Source organism: Physeter macrocephalus, chromosome 20 (genome assembly GCF_002837175.3).
Source record: "Physeter macrocephalus isolate SW-GA chromosome 20, ASM283717v5, whole genome shotgun sequence".
Lineage (NCBI taxonomy): Eukaryota > Metazoa > Chordata > Mammalia > Artiodactyla > Physeteridae > Physeter > Physeter macrocephalus.
This window is the reverse complement of record NC_041233.1, coordinates 70,045,817-70,070,716: the sequence shown is the minus strand read 5'-3', so window position 1 is coordinate 70,070,716 and position 24,900 is coordinate 70,045,817. Positions and strand designations below refer to the sequence as shown.

Sequence of the window (24,900 nt, the reverse complement as noted above, 5' to 3'; positions counted from 1 at the left end):
AAGAATATTCACTGTAAGATTGTTTGAAATAGCTAAAGCTTGGAAAGTCTAATTGTACATCAGAGGGTGACTAGTTAAATTATAGTACTATGGAGCACTATGCAGCCATTGAAAAGGTAGTTCCCTAAGTGCTAACATGTAGTTATCTAGCAAGGTGAAGAACACTGCATCTATAAAGAAGAGAACACTAATACTAACACCAGTATAAAATATCTCTGTAAAGAAACACAAAAATTCTGAAAATAGCAGATACCTCTAGGAAGATGAGTAGGTGGCTAGGAGATCAAAGTGGGAGAATGGTTTAATTTTCACTTTCACTGTATCTTCTTTTGTATCTTTTGATTTTTGAATATGAATGCTATATAACAGGCATTTAATACCTATTGAAACAATTCAGTATTTTTCTAAAAGTATCTTCATGCTATACAAGATTTTAAAAATACACATACTTATGTATATATACATATATGGATGTATATATATGCATGCATATATTATCTATCTACCTATCTACATATACATACACGCATACACCAAACATGCACACACTTTCTTAATTTATTAAAAATACAACATAAAACAAAGGATTACCTAGAAATCACCCTTGTCCTGGATGAACAACTCGGCTGGGGTTGGGAAAAGGGTGCCTGAAACCTTTCCTGCCTAGGATACAAAATTCAGGAGCATAGGAATTTTGTCTGTTTTTTCAATGCTGAATCTCTAGCGCCTAGAACAGTGCCTGACACGTAGTTGGAAATCAGGTATTTGTTAAATAAACGAATGAATGAATAGACTTAGTTTACTCCTGTTTCTTTTCTGACCAGATAGCCTCCTAACATCTTTTTCTGCCTTCAGTCTTTTCTTCCAATTTATTCCCCATAATACCACCAGAAGGATTTTTCCAGAATACAGATGGATTGCGCTTTAAAATCTTCTCCAGTTCCCTGGGGCCTACAGGATTCAGACTTTGTGACCATCCACTACTCCCCTTCCTTGCCTCTCACCATTTTCCCTTGGACCATATTGAGTTTGGCCAACCATACCATGCTCCCTCTTGGCTAGCTTTGTGTAATGCCCTCTCTTCTCTAGGGGAACTCTTACTTTTTTTCCCCCAAGATTCTGCTTATATATTGCCCTTTCACTGAAACAATGACTCCACTCCCTCTCTGATCATAACTGTTCCTCCTTTCTCTCTGTTCCTGGAGAATATGAACATCTTTTATTGTTATGTCACACAGTCAAGTGTCTTGCCTCTCCCTCAACAGACTCTGAGTGCCTCAGGGGCAAGGCCCAAGTTTCATTAATCTTTTCATATGCAGCCTTAGCATAATGCCAGACCTATGATAGTTGTTCAATAAGTGCACTAATTTATGAATAAATCCTAGCCTTTGACACAAATTGTATACAGTAATAGGATTAAAATGTATATGCAAGACATAAGAAAACCTCATTGATAAGAATGTCAGTACATTATATTTATTGCATTGTAATTTTTACGATAACCTGTACAGATTATTTAAACATTCACAATCTAACTGAGATGTAATCTAATGTTATACAAACGCTATAAAAAAGTGAAGAGCATATTTTAAAATAATATAATGCCTTTATATTTTAAGTATTAGTGTTTCTACAGACCTAATTTTTAAGTTGAAAAGGAATATTTCAATAATTTATACAAAAGTGGGTAAATATATTTAAACACAATTTAAAAACTATAAGCTGTTATTTTGTAAGCCACTGAAAAAATCAAAAGTAAACTTGTTAGAGAATGATTATTTTAATCATTAACTGTTTAACTTTAAAAATTTTCTATAGTTAGAATCTGTCAATATAAGTTATTGATAGTTATTTTTAAAGTATGGAGCAATTTTTTAATTATTATACTTTTATAGAGTATTTATATAGTATTTTTTGAGAGGTTTAGCTTTAGATGGGATGTAAAAGCACTCTTTTTCCCCAACTCATGTTACAATCAAAAGAAATTACATGAAGGTATCAATCCCCTAAGTCCTGATTTTTTTTTTTTCAGCTATTGAGTTCTATACCACTGCATTGTTTCTTCTCATATTAAGTGACTACCCTATCAATGAATCCTTAATGTTGAACTTTTCATGATTAGCTAGGAAGTGCTAGATTTTATGCATTCAATTAATCTGTCTCCTCTGTATATTTCCAACCATCATGGATGAGATCATACAAATCCTAGCCAATCTGCCAAAAGAAAAGGCAGGTTTTTTGAAGAAGTCATCACTGCAGTCTGAGTCAGGAGGAATACAGCTCCCAGGCTTACCGACATATCTACTAAGAATTTTCAAAACAGGAAGGAAGAAGGAAATTGAGGTTTCTTCTAATTCCTTTTTCCAAGGATCAAAAAGGTCCTTGTTGGGGCTGGGGCATTACAACTGTTTCTCATGTCCTCCATAATTCATATCTAGGTGTGTTACCCAGAGTAGATGCTCAAAAAAAGTTTGACAAGTAAATGAATGCTGCCAATGGACAAATTCATACATATGTAACTTGGATACTCTTTCATTATTGTGATCCTGGATTCTTAAAAAATAACGCTTTGAACGTATAAAGGAAAAGTATCTGAAAAAAGAATATATACATATACACACACAAATATATAACTGAAAATATATATATATATATATATCTGAATCACTTTGCTGTACACCTGAAACTAACACAACATTGTAAATCAACTATATACTTCAATTAAAGAAAAAGTGCTTTGATGGAAGAGGGAGAAAAGAGCCCTTCTGGGCAAGCTTCCTTGGAACCTCCATATTCTTAGGGAAGGGAAAAGCGGGGGGAAAGAAATGTTCATTATTGAGCCCCACTTTGATCCAGGCATTATGCTAGGTATTTCACCTACTTTAGCTCATTTAATACTTGCAAAAATCCTTACGTAGTCATTATTGTGCCTGCTTTAAGGAAACAGTTCAAAGAACTGAATTAACCTACCCAAGACAAATAAGAGAAAAAGCTAGGATTTATATCCAAGCCTGTCTGACTCCAAAGTTTATTCTTACATGCCACTATTTACTTAAAAGCAAACAAGAAAAACCACCACCAACAACAAAAGCTGTGCTTTTATTTTGTCTGTCCCGTTCACTGCAAGTCACCTCAATTCTCTTTTGGAAATAAGAGGGAATATAAAAATGAGGAAAAAATCCTAATGCTGTCAATAGGACATTGCTCTTCAATATTATTTGCCCAAATGGACACTTTAACTGTAGGCAATATATAACAAGGGAAAATTATTTACGGTTTTTGTGTCTCCTCAACACATATATGGATCATGAGGTGCTGCATCCTTCTTCTGAAATCGGGTCACATACTATTAATGAATGTGTGTTTTGGCTTACCTCACCCAAGTATGGGTGTCTTCCCCACCTCTCAAATCGTCCTACTAGGAGACAACAAAGGGTACCTACAAAGAGGCAAACTTACAAAGTGTGATTATTGTCATCTTTAATATGTGTTAATATTACCTGAGGCCAATTTCAAGCACTTCAAATAATGTATTATTATAATAGAAGAAAATTTTTCTAATAAAAACAGCTTTTTGCTATCATCTCCAGTTTTCTATTGATAATGAGAATTGATTTTTTTAAAAAGAGCTCCAACAGCACAGTCTCTGAAAAGCTACCTCAAATAGGTCAGAGTCTTACTCCCCTGGTTGTGCTGTATAGCATGAAAGGCTGCCTGCGTTTTCTCATGACTTTACTCCTGGGGGACCTCCCATGGATCATTTCTCTTAGTAAAAAAGAGTTCATTGACTGAGCCTATCCTAAAGCTAACAAACTGAGCTTTCCATGGGGAAACAACGGCAAATTGAGTACAGCTATTGACCAGCTTTCTGTAGTTAAAAATACAACAAACTCTACCTTGTCCGATCTATTCTTGAATTACTGGTCATTTTCATGCTCTGCTGGCATTACTCACTACTTGATAATCTTTCAGGCAACTAGAACAAAAGTTTGCCTACTATCTTCTTTCTGTTTTTGTTATCTGTATTTCCTTTACTCATAGCTAATAAGAAATTGTGATGCTACATATATTAAATACATGCTTTGTTTCAAAATAAAAGGTTCTTAAAATTCAATGGCTTAATTACACTAACGATAACCCAACATTAATATTTATCTTTCTTTCAATCAAGGATAATAGGATAATAGGAAATGATATACCCTGATAAGTAATCTAATTAGATTACAAATTGTTTTATTCAACAATTTAATGTCTTCTAGACATATTATTTAGGAGTGTTTAAAATTATTTATCAATTATTTTAATTAAAAATTCAATAACAGTTTAAAATATTAAAATATATTTTTCATTTATATATTATTTTTAGAAGGAGGAAAATGACGTGTACTTTTGGAAAAAATTCTTTGGAATGATACATGTACTAGAACAAAAATAAATAAATAAATCAATAAATAATGAATAAATAAATAAACCAACTTCTCCCTCCTCAAATTTAATTAGTATTCGTAAAATCAAAAACAAAACCAATGAAAACCAAAAACACAAATACATTTAGTACAAATTTAGTCATTTTTTTTTTTTTGGAAAGAGAGTAGGGTAATGAGCAATGTCTCGTGGGAAGCATTAATTGAATAAATTATATGCAATAAAGTATATGGAAAGAAATATATATACATCTGTGTGCAATTTCTCTTTATTTTGACTAAAATTCACATTTTTATTTCTGTAGATTTTTATCAGAATAATTTCATAGGTTCACAATTATAAAATTCCATTTACTTGAATATTTAGTGACTGTATCATAAAATACCTTAAAAATCATTACCTTTACTTTCTACTAAAAACAAGACATATTAATCAGAACCCAATAATTAAAACTTTGCTATGCTAAAGTTTAAAGCAGTGGCTCTCACTGTTTCTCACTTGCTCTCACTCATTTGTTCTCACAAATGTCCCCTAGTTACCCCCAAGGGGACATATGACAATGTGTGGAGATGTTTTTGGTTGTCACAACTACAACAGGGGTGCTACTGGCATCTAGTGGGTAGAGACCAGGGATGCTGCTAAACATCCTACAATTCACAAAACAGCCCCACAGCAAAGAATCACCAGCCCAATATGTTGATAGTGCCCAGCTGAGAAACCCCTGGTTTAAAGATAAAGGAAGTCAAAACCAAAAGTAATTTAAAATGCCTATTTCCTCAAGACAGGACACATTCAGTCTAACTACTCAGAACTTCTGCATCTGCATAAACAATACAGGATAATGAGGGCTAAGTTTCATAATGGTGTGTCTGAGCTCACTTTTTAAATCTCTGAGATGGGGACAGTAAAAATGCCTATCTCAGTGGACTGCTGTGAAGACTGAATAGAGTATTCTTAAGCTGTAATACAAATAGTCTGTTATTGATATTAATACAATAACAAAAAGATTCTCATACAAATAATTGATTTTGTTACATGTATTCTACTTAAAAAGGTGGGAAAAGAACTAACCTATTTTTTCATATATTTATGCTTAACCTATGAGAATTGAAATATATATATACTTTTTGAATACTTTTTAAAAAATTTTATTTTATTTATTTTTTTACACAGCAGGTTCTTATTAGTTATCCATTTTATACATATTAGTGTATATATGTCAATCCCAATCTCCCAGGTCATCACACCACCACCACCACCACCACCCCCTGCCACTTTCCCCCCTTGCTGTCCATACGTTTGTTCTCTACATCTGTGTCTCTATTTAAAAGGGTTGATAATTAAGTTAACCTGAAAATTTTTTATCATTGATAATGATACGGCATTAATAATATCAGCAACTCCATCTGTCTATCTCATTTCACGTTCACAACATATGAAGGCAGGTATTATTATCCCTGTCTTCTGGATGAAGAAATGGTGCCGTTGGTAAGCTAATTCACCTAGTATCACACAACATTAAGCGGAAGGAGGGAGTCTCCCAAGTTTGTTCTTAGTCCTTGACCAAACTCATACATAACAGTTCTCTCTCTGGACAACTCAATTTATCAAAGTATTGGAAACATTTTGTTTCTATGGGATTTCATTGGTAAAGCAAATTAAATGAAACGGATGACCGCCATACATTTTGTTGAAAAGATAGCTCTATTTCCAGTAAAGCCTCCCAATCTACAGGCCAAGGACCCACGGAGTAGGGGACTATGGAGTTACGGGGAAGAGTCTAGGAATTCTTTTATATTTCAAACATCATCTACATATTAAAAAAATAATGTATCTTGCTTATATATTATTGCTTTTCAAATGTATGTACTTATAGTGGGATAATTAAAAACCAAATTAACTTTTAAAAACATTGTTAATTTTATTCTAGTCTTTGATAATTGTATTTTAATTCAATATGTTTATTTTTTCCTTTTATTGTCATTAATAAAGTAATGCTACTATGTAGTTAAAGAATCTCCAGAGGAGAAAAACAAATTGAATTTTTTTCTCTTTACAGTGAAATCTTGAGTTATAAATCTAAATGGTACACACGACCAATTATTCACACATATCACTTACATAATTAAATGTTAATACACTTAAAATTTATGACTAAAATTATTTTTAAGGTTATAAAATCTATGATTGAAATTATTTTAAGGTTCTAAGACATAGATTGCTCTTTGATAACTAGACAAGCTGTAATTTATGAATCCTCTCAGCAAATGTTCCCTTATCTAATGATTTGTCAAACAGTATTTAAGTTTGTCTATCTTCGTAAGCTATGTGATGGCAGGAGTTTTGACTGTTTTAATAATTGCTGAATCACAGTGCCAACAACAAAGTTTAGCCCATAGTAGGTGCTCAGTAAGCATCTGCTGAATATATAACCAACTAAATGAATCCAAAGTTTTACTAGTCTCCTAGGTGAAAGTACTCTCTCCTTTCTCTGAAATCCGATCACACTCCTCTTTTGGATGTATTTCTCTTTCTATACTCTAGAAGAGTTTAGATAGCATTGACACCATTTGTTCCCTGAAAGCTTAGTCAGATTCCCCTATGAAACAATCTGGATTCAACCACTCCTCTTCCCTCCTTTTCCCTCTCCTTTCCTCCTCCTCCTCTGCTTCTTTGTCTTCCCCTCCTCCCCATCGGACACTCCCCCGGGTCTTTCCTCTTCTTACTTTCTGCTAACATTTGCTCTCTATATTTTATTTTAATTGGTTGGTCTCAATTTTCTTGCTTTGTACCCGATATTAGTGGGAAAGCTTTGAGTTTATCACCATTAAGTATGATGTTAGCTGTTGGTATTTTGTAAATATTGTTTATCAAGTTGAGGCAGTTCCCCTCTATTCCTAGTTTACTGAGAATTTTATATAGTTTTTATAGCAAAAGTAAGATAAATACTTGATTATATCCCTATATTTATCAATTTTCAAAATAATTACTTGCTAGCATTCTCCAAACATGACAATTTTTATTATAATTATAAATTCATAAATTTTTACATTTCTGATGTGTTTCAATTAACAGTAGTTATTATTTTTGTTAATACAGTTTTGTTAATTTTTCAAATTGTACTATCTCTGAATAACAAGAACTTCTTCAAACTGGTTCCTGAATTTTTCTGACGTGAGCAAAATAGTCATTGATAGCTTTCTTGTCTTTTGCCTATTCCAGACCTGGAATCAAACATTTCTCTAAGGACCCTTTCTGGGAAATGGTATTTAGAGACCTCATTCTGGACACAAGAGGTATTTATTGCTACTGGGTTGGTCATTGTTCTAGGAAGTTTTGGGCAACAGAACTCAGTGTCATAAATTCCTTGAATTCTCAAGGAAGCAGACCCTCTGGAAGATGGAGTTAGCAAGCAGAAGTTCCTATGGACTAAAAGAAAATGTGGAAGGGGAAAAGAACGAAGTCTAATTGGACAGAGGGAAAGGGTTAAGATACCTAGAGGACATCTAGAGCTAGAATAATCTAGCTGGGCCAAGAGGGCCAGGCCTTTATACTCCCTCAGAATTTTTTTAAAGAGGAAAAATATATCATGAATTCATAGTGATATTGCCAATTCAGAGTTAAGTTGTTTTACTTTTGTATCTCTTTTCTCTTACATCAAAAATCTTGATACCTAACAGTATTGATCATTGCTTTTATGCTATAATACAATTTAACATAATATTATATATTACATCTGACAATACAATTAATAAAAACAGATTTATTTGTAGTTTTAATGTCTTAAGGGTATATACCACTAAGGTATACAGTCAAATACTGTGTATTTAAAATCACTTGAAATAGGTTCTCTCTGCATGGTTTTGCCACTGACTCAGTCCCAATTTAGGTTAATTTGTTGATTCAGAGGTTGATTTTTTAGAGATTGCTCCCTTTTCCATTTTTATTTAATTTTGCTTTGTAATTGTAACACATTTATATGATTCCAGGGTCAGACCTCCAATATAAAGTACACTTTGAGAGGTCTGTCCATCCTTGTTCCTTTCATGCTATTCCCTTTTCAGCCCTATGAATAACCACTAAAAAACAACAACAACACAAAAAAGGCTTTTTAATTTATCCTTTCACTTTTAAAAGAAAATATGCTTGTATTTATTTATATTTACAATCTCCCCCTTCTTAGCTAAATAGTGACATATATTATTTACTTTTTTTCCACCTTGCTACTTTCACTTAACAATATTGCCTGAGATCATTCCATAGCAAAATATAGAAATTTAAAAAAATAACTACATGGTACAACATTTTACCACACTTCATTTAGCCAGTCCACTACTGACAGATATTTGCGTTGTTGCCAGTCTTTTTTACTATTACAAGTACCAATGCAATAGCCTTCTGCATATCTTTTCATATTTGTCACCACGGTAGAGATGGGTTTGCAGGATCTAAGAGTAAGTGTATAAGTAAACATAGTAAAATTCTCCTCCATAGCAGTTGTACAATTTGCATTCACAACAAGATATGAAAGTGTCTGTTTTCCCACAACCTTTCTCTTAGAGTACTGAATTAGTTGTCTATTGCTATGTAACAAATTACAACAAATTTAGTAGGTTAAAGCAATACAAATTTATTACCTTACAGTTCTGGAAATCAAAAGTCAAAAAATAGGTCTCTCTAGGCTAAAATGAAGGTGTCAGCAGGTGTTTTCCTTCTGGAGGCTCTAGGGGAGAAACTGTTTCCTTGCTGTTTCTCTTTTCTAGAGGCAACCCACATTCCTTGGCTTGTGGCCCCCTCTTGTCTTCAAAGCCAACAACCGCATCACTCTGACCCCTGCTTTGATTGTTACATCTTCTCCTCTGATTGACTCTCCTGTCTCTCCTCTTCATTGGTAAGGACCTTTGTGATAATAACATTAAGCCTATCTGGATAATCCAGGATAATCTCCATGTCTCACAATACTTAGTTTAATCATACCTGCAAAGTACCTTTTCCCATGCAAACTTCTGGGGATTAGGATGAAGATATCTTTGAGGGCTATTATTCTGCCTGCTACAAACATGTTACCAATCTTTTGGATTTTTGACAATCTTATTGATAATAAAAATAATCTCAATTAATTTTAATTAACGTTTTTATTGTGAGCGAATTTGAACACAGTTTTCTATATTCTGTGCTCTTTGCATTTCTTTTCCTGTGAACTGTTTATAATCGCTTGCCTATTTTTATAGCTGGTCTCTTTGCTTCCCTTTAAAAATCTTTGGATCTTTGTAGAATTTGATTCTATTCAATTTGGAACAGATTCTGTTTTCCCTTTTTCTATAACAGATATTCAGTTATCCCAATGCCACTTACTGAGAAGCCCATATTTTCCCCACTGATGCATATGCCTCTTTTTTCATATACTAAATTTCCACACATAATTTGATCTATATCTAGATTTTTAATTCTGCTTCATTTTAGATATTTTCTTTTAAACTTTCATAATGTCTCTTATTAATATAAGAATTACTTGTCCTTGGAAAACATTCAACCAACAACATTAAGGTCAATGACTGAAATGAAAGTATTTATTATGCGTTTCTATGCTTTTCCCCACTAGAATTTAAGGTGGTTGGGTATTATATTATCCACTTTTATTTCCCTGGTCTCTAGCAGTGTTCCTTGTACATTAAGGATAATCAATAAATCATTATTAAAAATGTATAAATGAAAATGTTGGATAGTAAATCTCTGCTAGAATACTTTATGTTTAGCTAGCAATGATGTGTTTGCTATCTGAATGCAGAAGACCTTATTTGACCCAGTGAGGACTCTGAGTGCTAGGCATACAAGGTATTTCTTACCACTACTTTATAAATGAGGAACCTGAAGCTCAGGAAAGCTTAAGTTACTTTCTCAAGGTCACAAAGCAAAAAGTAGAACTGGAACTGGAATTAAGTCTTCTGACTTCAAATTTAATGTTCTTTGCATTAGAGAATACACTCTTGCCCTTGATTTCATTCCTCTTTATTTCTCTTACAATTCTAAAACAACAGTCGTCCAAGAGATGTACATGTTACTAAGATCTAAACCTGATTACAATGAAATGAACCAATTATTCTCCACCAAAAGGAATGCATGACAGCCAAAATAACATTTTCAAATGATCAGTTTTTTGTTTTTGTTTTTTTTTTTTTGTGGTATGCGGGCCTCCCTCTGTCGTGGCCTCTCCCGTTGCGGAGCACAGGCTCCGGACGCACAGGCCCAGCGGCCATGGCCCACGGGCCCAGCCGCTCCGCGGCACGTGGGATCCTCCCAGACCGGGGCGCGAACCCGGTTCCCCTGCATCGGCAGGCGGACGCGCAACCACCGCGCCACCAGGGAAGCCCAAAATGATCAGTTTTAAACATTATTCGGAGGGTGATAATATTAATTACATGTTTAAAGGTGATACTAAATAATAAAAGTACTTTTTGTTCAACATTTTAATGTTTATATGTCTTTTACTATTTTTATACTTTATTTTTTACTAAAAGATTGTGAAGACTAGTTTTCATTAATTTTTAAAATTTATATATAAATCTATATGTTCAGATACACCACAAGGCTATACATAAAAGAAGCCCAGGGAATGACAATGCTGAGTTTCTAAGTACAATCAACAGGACAAAAAAGAATGAATGAGAAGAAATATAGTGAGTTTTCCTTATTTTGGGATCCTTGGTTCATTGTTTCCAGTGATAAAGGAGGAAAGAAAATAAAATAGATAGGACAAAAAACATATTAAATTATTATAACAATATGGTTGAAATCCACTATGTTCTCACATTTAAAAAGTATAAGTTGTGTTTAGCAAAGCTGCTCCAATAATATGGTATTATATTTTAGATTTTTAGACAATATATTAACTGATTAATTGAGGAACATGAATTTTGCATCTGAACTCTGTGGTTCTTCTTGAATGATTTACTGTAATATTTGTAATTTAAATCAGTTTCATTGTGATTATATTTAAAATCATCATAGACACTAATAAACTGCCATATACATTTTACTGTTACTTATAGACGTATCATTTAAATATGTATTATGTAAGCTAAAATACATTTGCATTTAATAAGTGAACATTCTGAATCTAGATGGGATGCTCATTTCCAGAATTAAGGCTCCTAAAAGGGAGAAAACAAAATTTCTGCTTGTGGAAGCTAAACATAATGCTGTATAATCGATTGGTTCACTTAAAGGCAGCAGCCATGCTCCCTTTGATGACAGATTAAGTAAATATGAGAGTAGACAGCACAAATATTATGGGTATTATACAGCATATTGTAGTAAAGACTATGAAAATTGGTCATGCTCTAGAGCAAGCGATATGGATGAAAGGGTTTTAAGAGCAATGTATTCATAAAGAAATTGAGGAAAATGATTATATTATATAAGTGGTGAATAAATAGTGACATATAGCGTAAATTAAAACCAAAATAGTCTTTAGGCTTTTCCAGAAGCAGAAAGGAGCTCCAGACTTTTAAAAATAGCCAAAGGTATCATACAGGTTTATTCTTTATGTAAAGAAAAATCTCCATTTGCACATGCATGGAAAAATCCAAAGTGAAAAAGAAGAAACTTTAAACCCTAAAAATTTACAACAGAGCGGCAAAAATGATGCAACCGATCACTAACACTAAGCAAATGATTGATAGATCAGATGAGCAGGATGGCCTCTTAGCCTTCCTTAACTGTATAAAACAGCGTTGAAACCTCAGGACCCGTGAGAGTGTGCTTCCACACTGCCAGCTGCCCTGGGGTAGATTTCTGTGTTAAATCACACCAGGAGGACAATGACTGTCCACATTCACCAGCCTGACTAGCAAAGCTAGTAGGGACAGCCACTCTAGGAGTGGCTTCTGCTTAAGGGCTACAAAGAATAGACTGCTGTCAATAGCAGCCTTTTTCTCCTCTGATCTTACTTAACCCCACCAGTGACCTGCACTAGTTCCTTCTCTCCCTACCACTGTAAAATTAAAAAACGAGGACATATCTAATATAACACAAAGAATGATACTGTACTTGGGTCATACTCATTACACATGCTTTGGTTAAAATCAGTACCCTTAATAAGCGTTTGGTGAACTTTCAAGTAATTTGAATCTATTCCCAACGTGACCACTGATTTACTAATCCAGCTTTCCAACCTGCAAGAAGGGGCCAATTCCTCGATCCCCTTTCTTAACAAAGATGTGATAAGAACAAATGCTTTCAGCTATTTGGAAGAATGAAACACTACAGAAATGAAGGTGTTCTAGCTGCAACTGAAAGATTCACTGGACCATCATCCTAGCGCCAGTCTGTGAGAATGAATACACATGAATTTGAACCCAAAGCTGTTATCAATAGCAGGTGACATGACACAATGTGAAAGGCTGAAGGTTGTATTTCGTTTCCTTTCTACCTATGACAACTATGTTCCTTATCAAAGTGAATACCAACTCCTACTTGCTCATGAAGGCTGTCACGTTTTTCACAGTCTCATCTGCCTTATAATTGAAATTCTTATTTTAACAGTATTATCTTAATGTTATTGCTAGCTATGGAACGTCTTGTGAAGACTGCAACATTAAAGTTAATTTGGCCCTACATCTTTGGTAACGGATACAGTCTGGAATATAATAAACTCTGGATACTCACACTTGGACGGAAATATGTCAAGGTTACTTCCCCAATTATAGTTTATCATAGGTGGCCCTTAAAATGGTTGGTTACCATTTCTCACATCTGATTAATCTCATATTGCTTATGGTCTTTTTTGTTAGAGTGGTAAAAATAAGAATTCCTAATGATGTGAAGTTTCTTTTTCTTTTTTTTTTCATTCTTAATTAAAACCGGTTATGCACTTCAGTTGAGCTTCCCAGTGAGAAAAATTAGTAAGAATTAAGAAAGTACTCCTAGGATTATAGCCAATGTGTAATTTAAAAATTATAATGTAGTAAATAAAAAAATAGATCAAATGACCTATATTGTTAACTTAAGTAGCACCTTCCGTTAAGCAGACCTGCAATTCTTATAATTTAATGTCTATACAGTACTACCAAAGAAACTGTATACACAATGTGCTGATAAAGTAAAACAATCTCACTTAATGAGTTTTTATTCCCATTCAGGTGTGATGATTTCCCATAGCTTATTGAATAAACGCTTGGAATAATATACCTAGCAAATACTCTACACTTTACATATAAATAGGTCAAACCAAAAGACTTATAAAACCTTAGAGATAAATACTAGAAATTAATTTTTAAAATGTAAACATTTAAAAATAGTTATTTTTCGATACTAAAATGATAACTCGGGGCTTCCCTGGTGGTGCAGTGGTTGAGAGTCCGCCTGCCGATGCAGGGGACACGAGTTCGGGCCCCGGTCCGGGAAGATCCCACATGAGCGGCTGGGCCCGTGAGCCATGGCCGCTGAGCCTGCGCGTCCGGACCCTGTGCTCCGCAGCGGGAGAGGCCGCAGCCGTGAGGGGCCGCAGCCGTGAGAGGCCCGCGTACCGCAAAAAAAAAAAAAAAAAAAAAAAAACTAAAATGATAACTCAAGAGCCCTGAGATTCAATTAAAATTTAATCTTTGGTGCCTGGGATTTGCTTCAAAATAACCACTTGTGGAGCTGGGAGAAAAGGGGGATAGAGATGAAACAAGATTGGCCATGAGCCACCAATTGCTAAAGCTGGGGAATACCATTCATTTTTCTATTTCTACATACGCTTAGATTTTTTTCATTTTAAAAGTTAAAAATTAATCTTTGATATTAATATTTTATTTCTTATTTAATGGTGTTATGTCACTAAAGAGGGCCTCATAGGAAGCTGGAAAAATACAATGGTATTATGAAAATAGTTTTTGAAAGTTACATTTCTGGATTCTTATTTTATAGGCATATATTAGATATCCCCTACTCCCAGTCTTTTATTTTAGAATATCCCTTAGTTGATGTCTACACATATATATCTATGGAAAAAATTAATATTTGAAGATATGGGTACCTATAAATGGATAGGCAGGCTCCATCTATATTGAAAAGAAGTTTAGGTATCCTCAAAACCAAATATAACAATGATATACCACCATACACATATTAGAGTTAACAAAACAAAATTCAAAAAGTCAACAATACCTAGTAAGGATGCAAAGCAACTGAAACTTTTAGATGTTGTTGATGGGAATACAAAATTTTACAGCCACTTTGGAAAATTGTTAAAGTTTAAATATACTTTTACGTTATCACCCAACAATTTTACTGATAGATATTTACCCAGGAGAAATAAAAACATATTTCCATATCAAGACCTATATGCAAGTGTTAATGGCAGCTTTATTCACAATAGTTCCAGACTGGAAATAATCCAGATGTCCATCCCCTGGTGACTGGACAAATAAATTGTGTGCTCCATACAATGGAATGCTGTTCAGCCACAGAACAAACTACTGACACCTACAATGACATAGATGGATCTTGAAAGCATTATGCCAAGTTAAAGAAGTCAGACATCAAAGGCTACATAGTATGCGGTTCCATTTATTTGACCTTCCAGAAAAGGCAAAACTATAAGGAAACAATCAGATCAGTTGTTGCCAGGGGTTTAGGGCAGAGGGGTGGAACTGACTGCAGAAGGGCATGAGGGAACTCATTCTCTATCTAGACTGAGGTGGTCACTACATGACTGTGTACATTTGCTAGAACATACGGAGTATGGATGAGGCTTAGGTTTATAATATACTTTCCTGTATTTTCCAAAGTTTCTATAATTAGAATGTTTTAATTTTCTAATCAGAGAGAGAAACTAACATTATATAAAATTAATAACTGATGTTATGACGTCTGTATTGCCTTGAAAATTCACGAATACATAGAAAAATAGTTAAATAATATGTCATTAAGTCAACACATTTTCTCTCAGTACTTGATAAAAACTGTGCATACGCATTTATACATGCATTTATGTACTCATACACTTACACTTCATTCATTACAGCGGGAGACTGGAGGTATGCAGTTAATCAAATGTTATGATGGAAAGAGTGATCTTATATTAATCTCATTACAAAACAATTTCTTTTGTTAGTAATTATACTAAAATTAAACTTTCTTTAATGAATCAAAAGTATTCTGGGATCTCACTGTGCTTCAGGTTTATTATCAGGTGTGTGAGTTACTATAACGCCTGAGAGCATGTGGAGTAACAGAACTAATCTGGGAGAGAAAGAAAGCAGCAGCAGGGGCAGAGGAGAAGGGGGTAACAAAGGGGTGGGGAAACGGATGTCATTCTCCACAGTAGGTTCTAAGATAGTCTAGAGCACTGATTGTATCAGAAACACCTTTGTGTTGTCTGGAGTGCCTACTATAGCGCATGGCACGTTTTCTTGTTATTTTCTTTCCAAATAAATGGGTCATCAAAAGGTGATGTACTTTTAATAAAATGTTCTATGGAACTTCTTGAAATTCAATGTATATAAAGTAAAATTATTCTATTTCGAGAATGTACTTCCTAAAAGTTCCCCAAAACGTACACACAGAAGTCATAATGTATCATTTCAAAGAGAGATTCAAGGGCCACATATACAATACATACTTCAAAAATTCATATAATTTTGAAAGTGAATATTCTAACAAGAAGTTATAGGCAAAAAACTTAGGTAGGGTATGTGTGAGAGCAGTGGGCAGGCATATGAGAAATCTCTGTACCTTCTTAATTTTGCTGTGAACCTAAAAGTGCTCTAAAAAAGTAAAATCTTGAACAAGGTACGTAGGCTTAATAATACTCAATATTTACTCACATAGAGTACATAAATCATTTACACTTACTTTTTTTCCCTGTATGAAAATACATGTGTGCATGTGGACAACATAGTCTTTAAATACCATTTTCCAATTTGGTCACCAAAAGATTTTGTCTGTTCACTCAAAATCACCATCTTCTCTAAACAAAGTTGTTTTTTGTTGTTTGTTTCTTAATTCTGGGCCATTGTGTGTGTGTTTTAGTGCATTAAAGTGAAGTAAGGAAGTTGTAATATTGGATGATTAGAATACATCTACTTAATTGTTAATGATCAATAAAAAGGCAAAACCAGGCAGCCCTAATAACTCAGATCTCTTTAAGATCTCGAACACTGAATTTCCACCTCACTCCTAATTAATTGTTATTCACAAGAGTAGGGACTGTGTTCCTATATTAATTTCTGTATTCTCAATGTTTGACATAAAGGAAGTACGCAATAAATGTTAGATTAGTAAATAAATAATGAGTTAACTAATTAATTAATCTCAACTCTCTATCCCTTGAGCATCTATAATGTCAGCCACAGCCCTTTACCTGCCTTCCCTATCAAACTCCTCGCTCCCACCCCCAGCAAATTTAAAAGAGGCTCTCATATTGGTATCCCAGCATCTCTCATTAACTTGATTATCTTATTCACCTTGCCAGTATCTAACCCTGAGTGAACCCTACTAGGTGCTTTCCTCATTTCTGATCCTAGCTTTAAGACAAAGTCCTTGTCCTTACTAAAATTCATGCTAAGTTCTTTCGGGTTTATATTGCTGCTTAGCAATCCTTTTTGTCACCTTAAGATAACGTTTTTCATTCATCTCTTCCTTTATTCAAACGTTCTTTCTTTTTCTTTCAGAGCAGAAGAATTTGTTGAATTCTACCAGAGAGGCAACTTCTTGTAGGACAAGTGAACAGCAGAAACAAGGATAGAGGCAAGGGATGTTGGGTAGGGATCAGGTTATTGGGGTGAGAGGGCAAGAAAAGATGGAATAAGAAAGGAAAGGACTGTAGGATACAGTACAGTATGCAGAGGAATTTGAATTTGCACTGTAACAGATGAGGATCCATTGGGGAATCTTGAGAAGGGTGATACACACATATCTGCACCCTAGAAAGATCACTTTGGTAGCAATGTGGAAAAAAGCCTGGAGGAGGGAGGTAGATAGAGGCAGGTAGACCAGTAAGGAGGGTAATATAGTAAGATCAGGAAAAAAAGACCTTGAGGCTTGAAATCAGAATAGTAGTGAGGATGAATTTAAGATATATTTACATTGTAGAACTGACAGGGCTCAATGACTGATAGAAAATGGAGAACAGAGTAGAAGGAGAAATCTTGGATAACTCCCAGCTTCCTGTCTTAACCAACTATCATAGCCTTTCCAACAAGTGTTCTACATCTCTTCTATTATTCTTAAGCCTCCACCTTACACCCTCAGCTCACTCTAGGCAGGTAACCTTACTTCTAATAGTACCATAAAAAATAAGAACATCAAAGGTAAACTATCACATGGAACTGCTCAAAATTCCCTTTAATCTTTACTCATCATTTTCTTATCCTCTCTCATCTTTCCAAAATTAATCCTTATACTTGTCTCCTTGATCCTCTCTCTGCTTTTCCCTCTCCTCTATCCTAACCTACATTTTTTTCCACATCAGTGATTCTTCTCCCAGAGGAACTTCTCTTGAACCTGCCAGTTTCTTAAACTACTGTCTCATTTCCTCCCTTCCTTACGACATTATCAATTTCAAACCAGCAGTCCACCTTGTTGCACACATGTTCTCATCTTCAACCCAGTCTTTATGGTCTCGTTTCTGCCCTTCAATGGAAACGACTTCCTCAAAAGTCGCCAATGACTACACAGTTACCAAATTCCATCTCCTCTCCCTAGTTCTCAGCTTCACTGACTGCTTATGAAATGGATGGCATTGTTTGCCACTTCATCCTTTTTGGCATGCCTTCTTTTTCTAAATTCTAATGGTCCTAAACATCTCACTTTGCTTTCCCAGTCTGTCATTTGATACTTTCTTTCCTTCACTATGCCTCCAACATTTTAATTTCCAGAGATTCTGTCTTTGTTTCTCTTTTCTCTTCTCACACCCATGACTTCTGGCATGTATGAGGAACTCACAGCATTCTGGTCCTTCCCTCTCTGTGCCCCAGACTCCATTTCCATATTTAATCAGCTATTTAGTTCTGTAAATTCTGCCTCTTCCTAGTTTTCAATATGTTTGCTCCTTTACGTTTTGACAGCCACTAGTTCAGGGCTTAGGTGGCCAGTTTGTTTCTCCATCTCAATTATTCTTCAAAACAATTAATGATACAGAATGCTGCCAAGTAGACATTTTCTAAAACCAATCACAATATTCTGCTCAAAAAATTTCTGTGTGGTCCTTAGCATCTCGATAAAATTGACTTCCATAATATGTTCCAACATCTACCTTGAACCCCATAATTTCTTCCTCATTCAGCTAATCCTGCCTTTTTACCGTTTCACACACATACAACACTCTTCTCTGTCTCTTGTCTTTTACTCATATTGCTCCCTCAACTTGGCATGTCTCTTTACCCTTCCCCTATCTCAACTCTACTCCTTCCTCTACCTATTGACATTTCATCTATCTTTAAAGGCCAAGAACTACTATAATTTTTCATGAAACATTCAACAATATACTGAGTTTTAATTTTTTTTCTCTCCTTTGTGTTTTTTGTCCTTTTTTTATGGAAAGCTTTTTATTCTAGGTATAGAAGAATATTCATATTTCTTAAAAACACAAGTTTGAAATTTTTGTTGACTACATAATCCATTCACTTAATTCAAAGTTCACAAAATATAAAATAATGCATTAGTGTCCCTTAGCCACCCTGAGCATAAAACTCAAAACTCCATGAGTTTTGAGGTACAGTATGTAAGATTTTTGTTATTCTTTTCTATGTATTCTACAATTTTTTTTTTATTGGAGTATGGTTGCTTTACACTGCTGGGCCAGTTTCTGTTGTACAGCACTATTTATAATAGCCAGGTCATGGAAGCAACCTAAATGTCCATCAACAGAGGAATTGATAAAGGAGATGTGGTACATATATACAATGGAATATTAGCCGTAAAAAGGAACAAAATTGTGTCATTTGTAGAGACGTGGATGGACGTAGAGACTGTACTACAGAGTGAAGTGAGTCAGAAAGAGAAAAACAAATATCGGATAATATCACTTATATGTGGAATCCAGAAAATGGTACAGATTAACTTATTTGCAAAGCAGAAATAGAGACACAGATATAAAGAACAAACTTAGGGATACCAAGGGGGGAAGGGAGGGTGGCATGAACTGGGAGATTCGGATTGACATATATACCCTACTATGTATAAAACAGATAACTAATGAGAACCTACTGTATAGCACGGGGAACTCTACTCGCTGCTCTGTGATGACCTAAATGGGAAGGAAATCCAAAAATGAGGGGATATACGAATACGTATAGCTGATTCACTTTGCTATACAGCAGAAACTGTTTTTTGTCCTTTTAGCATTGATCACATTGTATATACATATATATGTACATATATATATAACATATAAGAGGTACTTTTGCATCTGATCTTTCCCATTAGTGTATAAATTCCTGGAAGGTAGAGAGAGTATCTTTTCTATATCCATCTGTACTGAGTTGCACATAGTAATTTGGGTAAATATTTGTTGAATAAATTTATTATAGTATAGAATTTCTTTCTAAGATTGACTTTCTATTATGAGATATGGAAAACAAAATTGGGTTATTTTTGCTTTTGTTTCCTAAAATGCGTTAGAGATGAGAAAGTCCTTAAGAAATAACGACCCTTTCTCCATGAAAAATTGCATATAAACTATCTGATAGTCTGCTCTATTTTTTTATGCCATTAATGGTTAATCCAGTGCCTTTCTTCATGAACCAAAAATTAAATGAGACTTAAAATAAATATGAACAAAATTATAAGATATAAATATGAACAAAGATCTCTGGTATGAAAAATGTAAAACTGTAATCCTTGATTAAAAAGAAAATGTATTTTAAGATTTAAGGTAAATTTTCAGATTTAATACCCTAAATTTTGACCTGGTTACTATTTTATTTTCCAAGAAAGCAAAGTATGAGAACATATGAAAATGTTTACTTAGCTAAAGTATAACATTATTGGTTTCTTAGATTCTACATATAAAATATCTAGCACTATACTTCCAATATCTGGGATTATACTTTATAAGATTTCTATTTGATTTAACAGCATTTTATAGAATTCTTACAGTCAGTTATTCCACTGGGGATATGAACTTGATCAGATTATCTACTAATGCATGTAATGGGGAGAAAAACGAAATATAAGTTAAATTAGTAACTGATTTTACATGAAATGTAAGCAGAAAATATATTAAACAGAGGCATAACTTTAGTGTAATAACAACTGCCATAGGGAACTATAGCCTAATAAAATATTTAAACAAAAATCAGAAAATAAAACTGCACACAATCAGACACACAACAAATCCCTCAAGACAGTCTAAAAAGTTAGAAAAATGAGCCAAAAATATAGCTAGCTCTTTGTTATTGTTACTGAGTAACCAGTACTAATTAAAATATTGATATTAGTTTTATGTTAATACATTAAACATTAATATTTTGACATATATATACAAGGAATGAGCGTTGAAAGTGTTTTGACAGTATTCAAAAATACCCTTGAATACTGTGTGTTCTTGGTTGCAGCAGATATAATCTGCCCACAATTTTTTTTGGATGGGTCCAAAACTATCTGTTTTACCTGAGAGTAGGTAAAGGATAAGGATGGGGAGTGGGGTTGGAAATTCAGTCTTTTTTACTCAGAGCTGGAATACTGTGCTCAAGAATTGCTAAACTGTATTTACGACTTTCCAATAAATGATATTGTAGCCTACTTTACACAGCCACTTCTTATCTACAAGACTGCTATATAAAAATAATTTATGCTAGCATTGCTTCAACTATGATATGACAGTATCCTTAAGTAAAGTATCATTCTGCTGAATGACAGCCAATATGAATATAGGTGACCAGGGTTATAAGCCTTTTGTATTTGTAAACGTTTCTGTTTATCATATCAGACACCGTGAGGTGAAACTGGGCTTACGTTTTTGTTATTTATTTTCATCTTTATATCCTTCTGCATCATAGTTTATATTCATTTTAAGTGATTTAAGATAAGATAACCATAAAGTTTTAATAGCTCAATGAAAACTTCCATTTATAAAATTTTAATTTTGGAAGTGCATAAAAAATATAAATACAAATCTTTAGCTTTGAACTCACTGAATTCTGAATGAAAGATGCTAGCAGTACTTTACTTACAAGTACAGTTAACCTAAGGCATTTATAAAGCTAGGTATTAAGAATATAAACAGATGACTTTTCTCATGCCTAAACACATTGTGACTTCTGATTATATCAATTTAGAACTATGCAGATTCCAGTAATTTAAGTATTATATTATATTCATCCCATGTTAATGGGTCCTAGTCTTATCATGTTAATTCCAAAGAATCAATCATCTTTAATTCTTAATTCATGCTCCATTCAATCATGAAATCCATTATAATTCTGTCATAATTCCAAATCTTATATTTCTAAAAAATTTTTTGAAAACATTTTCTGCTAAACGGTCTTGGTGAAGAGAAGTCTTTTTATAACTTTAAAAGAAAGATAAAGAAAATTCTAAAGGCACCTGGGGAATCCATATCCTTCCCTACTTCAAGAACCAAAAATGTGCCTATAAAAATCTCCAATTTTTTCTAAATAATTTTCTTAAAATAAGAAAGCCTTTTGTCTTCTAAAGCATTTGTTATGAGGAATGTGAGAAGATGTGACCTTAACAGTCTACTTCTCTCTACCACCAACTGAAATTCATCTTCTTTGAGGCAAACGGCTCCTGTGGCCTATGGGTAGTTATGTGCAAACAGGGCTTGGGTCCTGTAAAAGCTCTGGTTGAGGGAACTCCTCCAGAACGCTACCCTCTTTGAACTGGGGAAGTGCACAGAAATTAGCATCAAGACCCAGGGTATGAATTTTACAGAGACATGGTCTAGAGAGCTCCGTAAATACCAAGAGGAAGGTCAGTATAATCCCTAACAGAGTATCCTTGGGCTCTCTGGTCCCTAAGGGGCTAAGAAAAAACATAATAGGTATTCCAAGTCCTCCTTGTTCCTGAGCCTTAGGGAGAACAAAAAGATCAGTAGGAAATTGGCAGCTTGACTGTTTCTATACCACTAACCATTTACAAGTAGAGAGAACCCTCCCACCCTTGTTAGCTTCCACCCCCTCAGAGGTTGCCAATACTGGAATCTCAAAGTGGTGATGATGAATATAGCAAGTTACTGCCAGGAGAATAACATCAATCCAAAAAGAAGAGAACCTGCACCCAGGAAAACTGAGCTGCTACTGAAGACAAACTATAATTTAAGTAGGGTCCTCTCACTACCCAAATGGGGCTTCCCTGGTGGCGCAGTGGTTGAGAGTCCGCCTGCCGATGCAGGGGACACGGGTTCGTGCCCCGGTCTGGGAGGATCCCACATGCCGCGGAGCGGCTGGGCCCGTGAGCCATGGCTGCTGTGCCTGTGCGTCCGGAGCCTGTGCTCTGCAACGGGGGAGGCCACAACAGTGAGAGGCCCGCGTACCGCAAAAAAAAAAAAAAAAAAAACAAAAAAAAACCCAAATGCTTTTCAAAGCACTGCAGTCAGGGAACGTTCCAAGGCAACCAGCTAAAACTGGAAAGGGGAGCAGGGAGCAGCAAGCAAACATGAAAGCAGAGCTGCCCTGAGGATAAAAGCTGATATAAGTAACTTACAAGGCAAGAAAGCTGAACTTGAGATCCCTGCCCTTTGCCAGGGACCCTGGAAGAAATGGTTAAAGAATAATGGCAGGTCTTGGTTTCTAGCAGAAGCAATCCTCTTTGGAGAAAAGCATTCTATATTTAGGCCTCTAGAAAACCACAGAGTAAGATCAAAACAAATGGGAGCTCATAAGGATCACTAAACACACCAGGAAATAAGCCACAGTGAATGAAAGCCCACAGAAAGAAATTGATAGATTTAGATTTCCAAGGATTTCAGGTATTAAAATGATTGGATATAAAATTTAAAAAAATATGTTTGGAATAAAATGGGAGGGAATAAAAACTAGCAAGCAAGAAGAGACTTTCAAAAACTGCTAAGCAGATTTGAAAAGAACCAAACAGAACTTTTAAAAATGAAAAAAACATGTGTTGAAAGATATCTAGTGGCTAGGGTAGACAGCAGATTATATACTACTGAACAAAGAAGTAGCAAACTGTAACAAGGCTCTGAAGAAATAAGTCAGAAGAAACACGGAGAGAGGAGATGGAAAACACTAAACTGAGAGATTAAGAGATTTTGAAGGTAGAATGAGAAAATCTGACATCCATCTAATCAGAATCTTAGGAGAACACAGAAAATGGAGGAGAGTAAAACTCAAAGGGATAATAACTGAGAATTTTTAGTAGTAAACAAAGACTTTGAATCCTCAGATCTAGAAAACACAAAATCTTACAAGAAGGATAAATACAAATAAATTTATGCTTAGGAAAATCATAGTAAAACTGCAGAACACCAAAGACAAAGAGATTTTACAAGTCATTGGTAAGAAAAGCTAGATATGCTACAAAAGGATGACAATTATACTGTCAGAAGATTTCTCAGCTGCAACAACGGAAGCCAAAAGCCAGAACAATTTTCATATAAACAAAATGTTTGAGTATGGCACTCCTACCGCAAAGAAACTGGATGCTTGATAATGTGTATTTCCACAACATTTCTCAGATTGCAAGCAATGGGGATGCTCCAAGGCTTGAGTGAAACTGAAGAGGCAGGCAGTGAGAAGCAAGCTAAGAGTCTATTATCAGAAGACATGTGCCAAAGCAATTCCTAAAGATAAATAATAGGAAGATGGAAACATTTCAGAAGGAAGCTCTGAATGCAAAGAACAGTGAGCGAAGAAAATGGTGACTATACAGGAAAATTTATAAACACATATTGACCGTGTAAAATAGCAACAATAATAATGTTTAATTCAAGGGATGACAAAACTCATAGAACAACAAATAAGATAACTGTGACATATGACATGAAAACAAGATTTAAATTGTTTTTAGGACCTTTTATTGTTTGGGAAGAGCTCATTATTTTCAGAGTGAAACTATGCCTGCTAAAATTTTAAGAGTAATCACCAAAAGAGGAGAAAGAGTGTACAGTATGCATATCAGTTGAGGAGAAAAGGAAAAATTGATTTTTAAAACTCTTCAATTCAAGAGAAGGCCAGCAAAGAAGGAAAAATAATTAAAAATTCAGTATAAATAGAAAGCAAAAGTAATGTCTGAAAATATTAGTAAACCAGTTTGATCAGTAGAAAAAAATAGAGAAAATATAACATTTTAATAGCAATACCCAGAAGGGAAATATCTGTAACAGAAAATTATAAACATTTAATATATGTGATTTATAAATAAGAAGCAAAATATGTTCCAATAGAAGGATGAAGAAATATACTGAATAAGCTATGAATCATTTCCAAATTTTCTGTGACTAATATAGAATTTCTTGTGTAATCAGATTATTATCAGTAAATGCTATTAAATAGAAGAGGACATGGGAAT

At 34.5% G+C, this 24,900-nt stretch overlaps 1 protein-coding gene across 2 annotated transcripts in view; it reads right to left on the bottom strand.

Moving 5' to 3' along the window:
• ATRNL1 (attractin like 1) overlaps positions 1 to 24,900 on the bottom strand; it is a 744,759-nt gene that overhangs the window by 200,874 nt on the left and 518,985 nt on the right. Inside the window, exon 29 of one of the 2 annotated variants that reach the window (XM_024121650.1) lies at positions 21,367 to 21,409. The exons of the other annotated variant lie outside the window; for it this stretch is intronic. Coding sequence (XP_023977418.1) covers positions 21,367 to 21,409 — 43 coding nt within the window. The remainder of the gene's footprint in view (positions 1 to 21,366; positions 21,410 to 24,900) is intronic. 2 annotated transcript variants of the gene reach the window in all.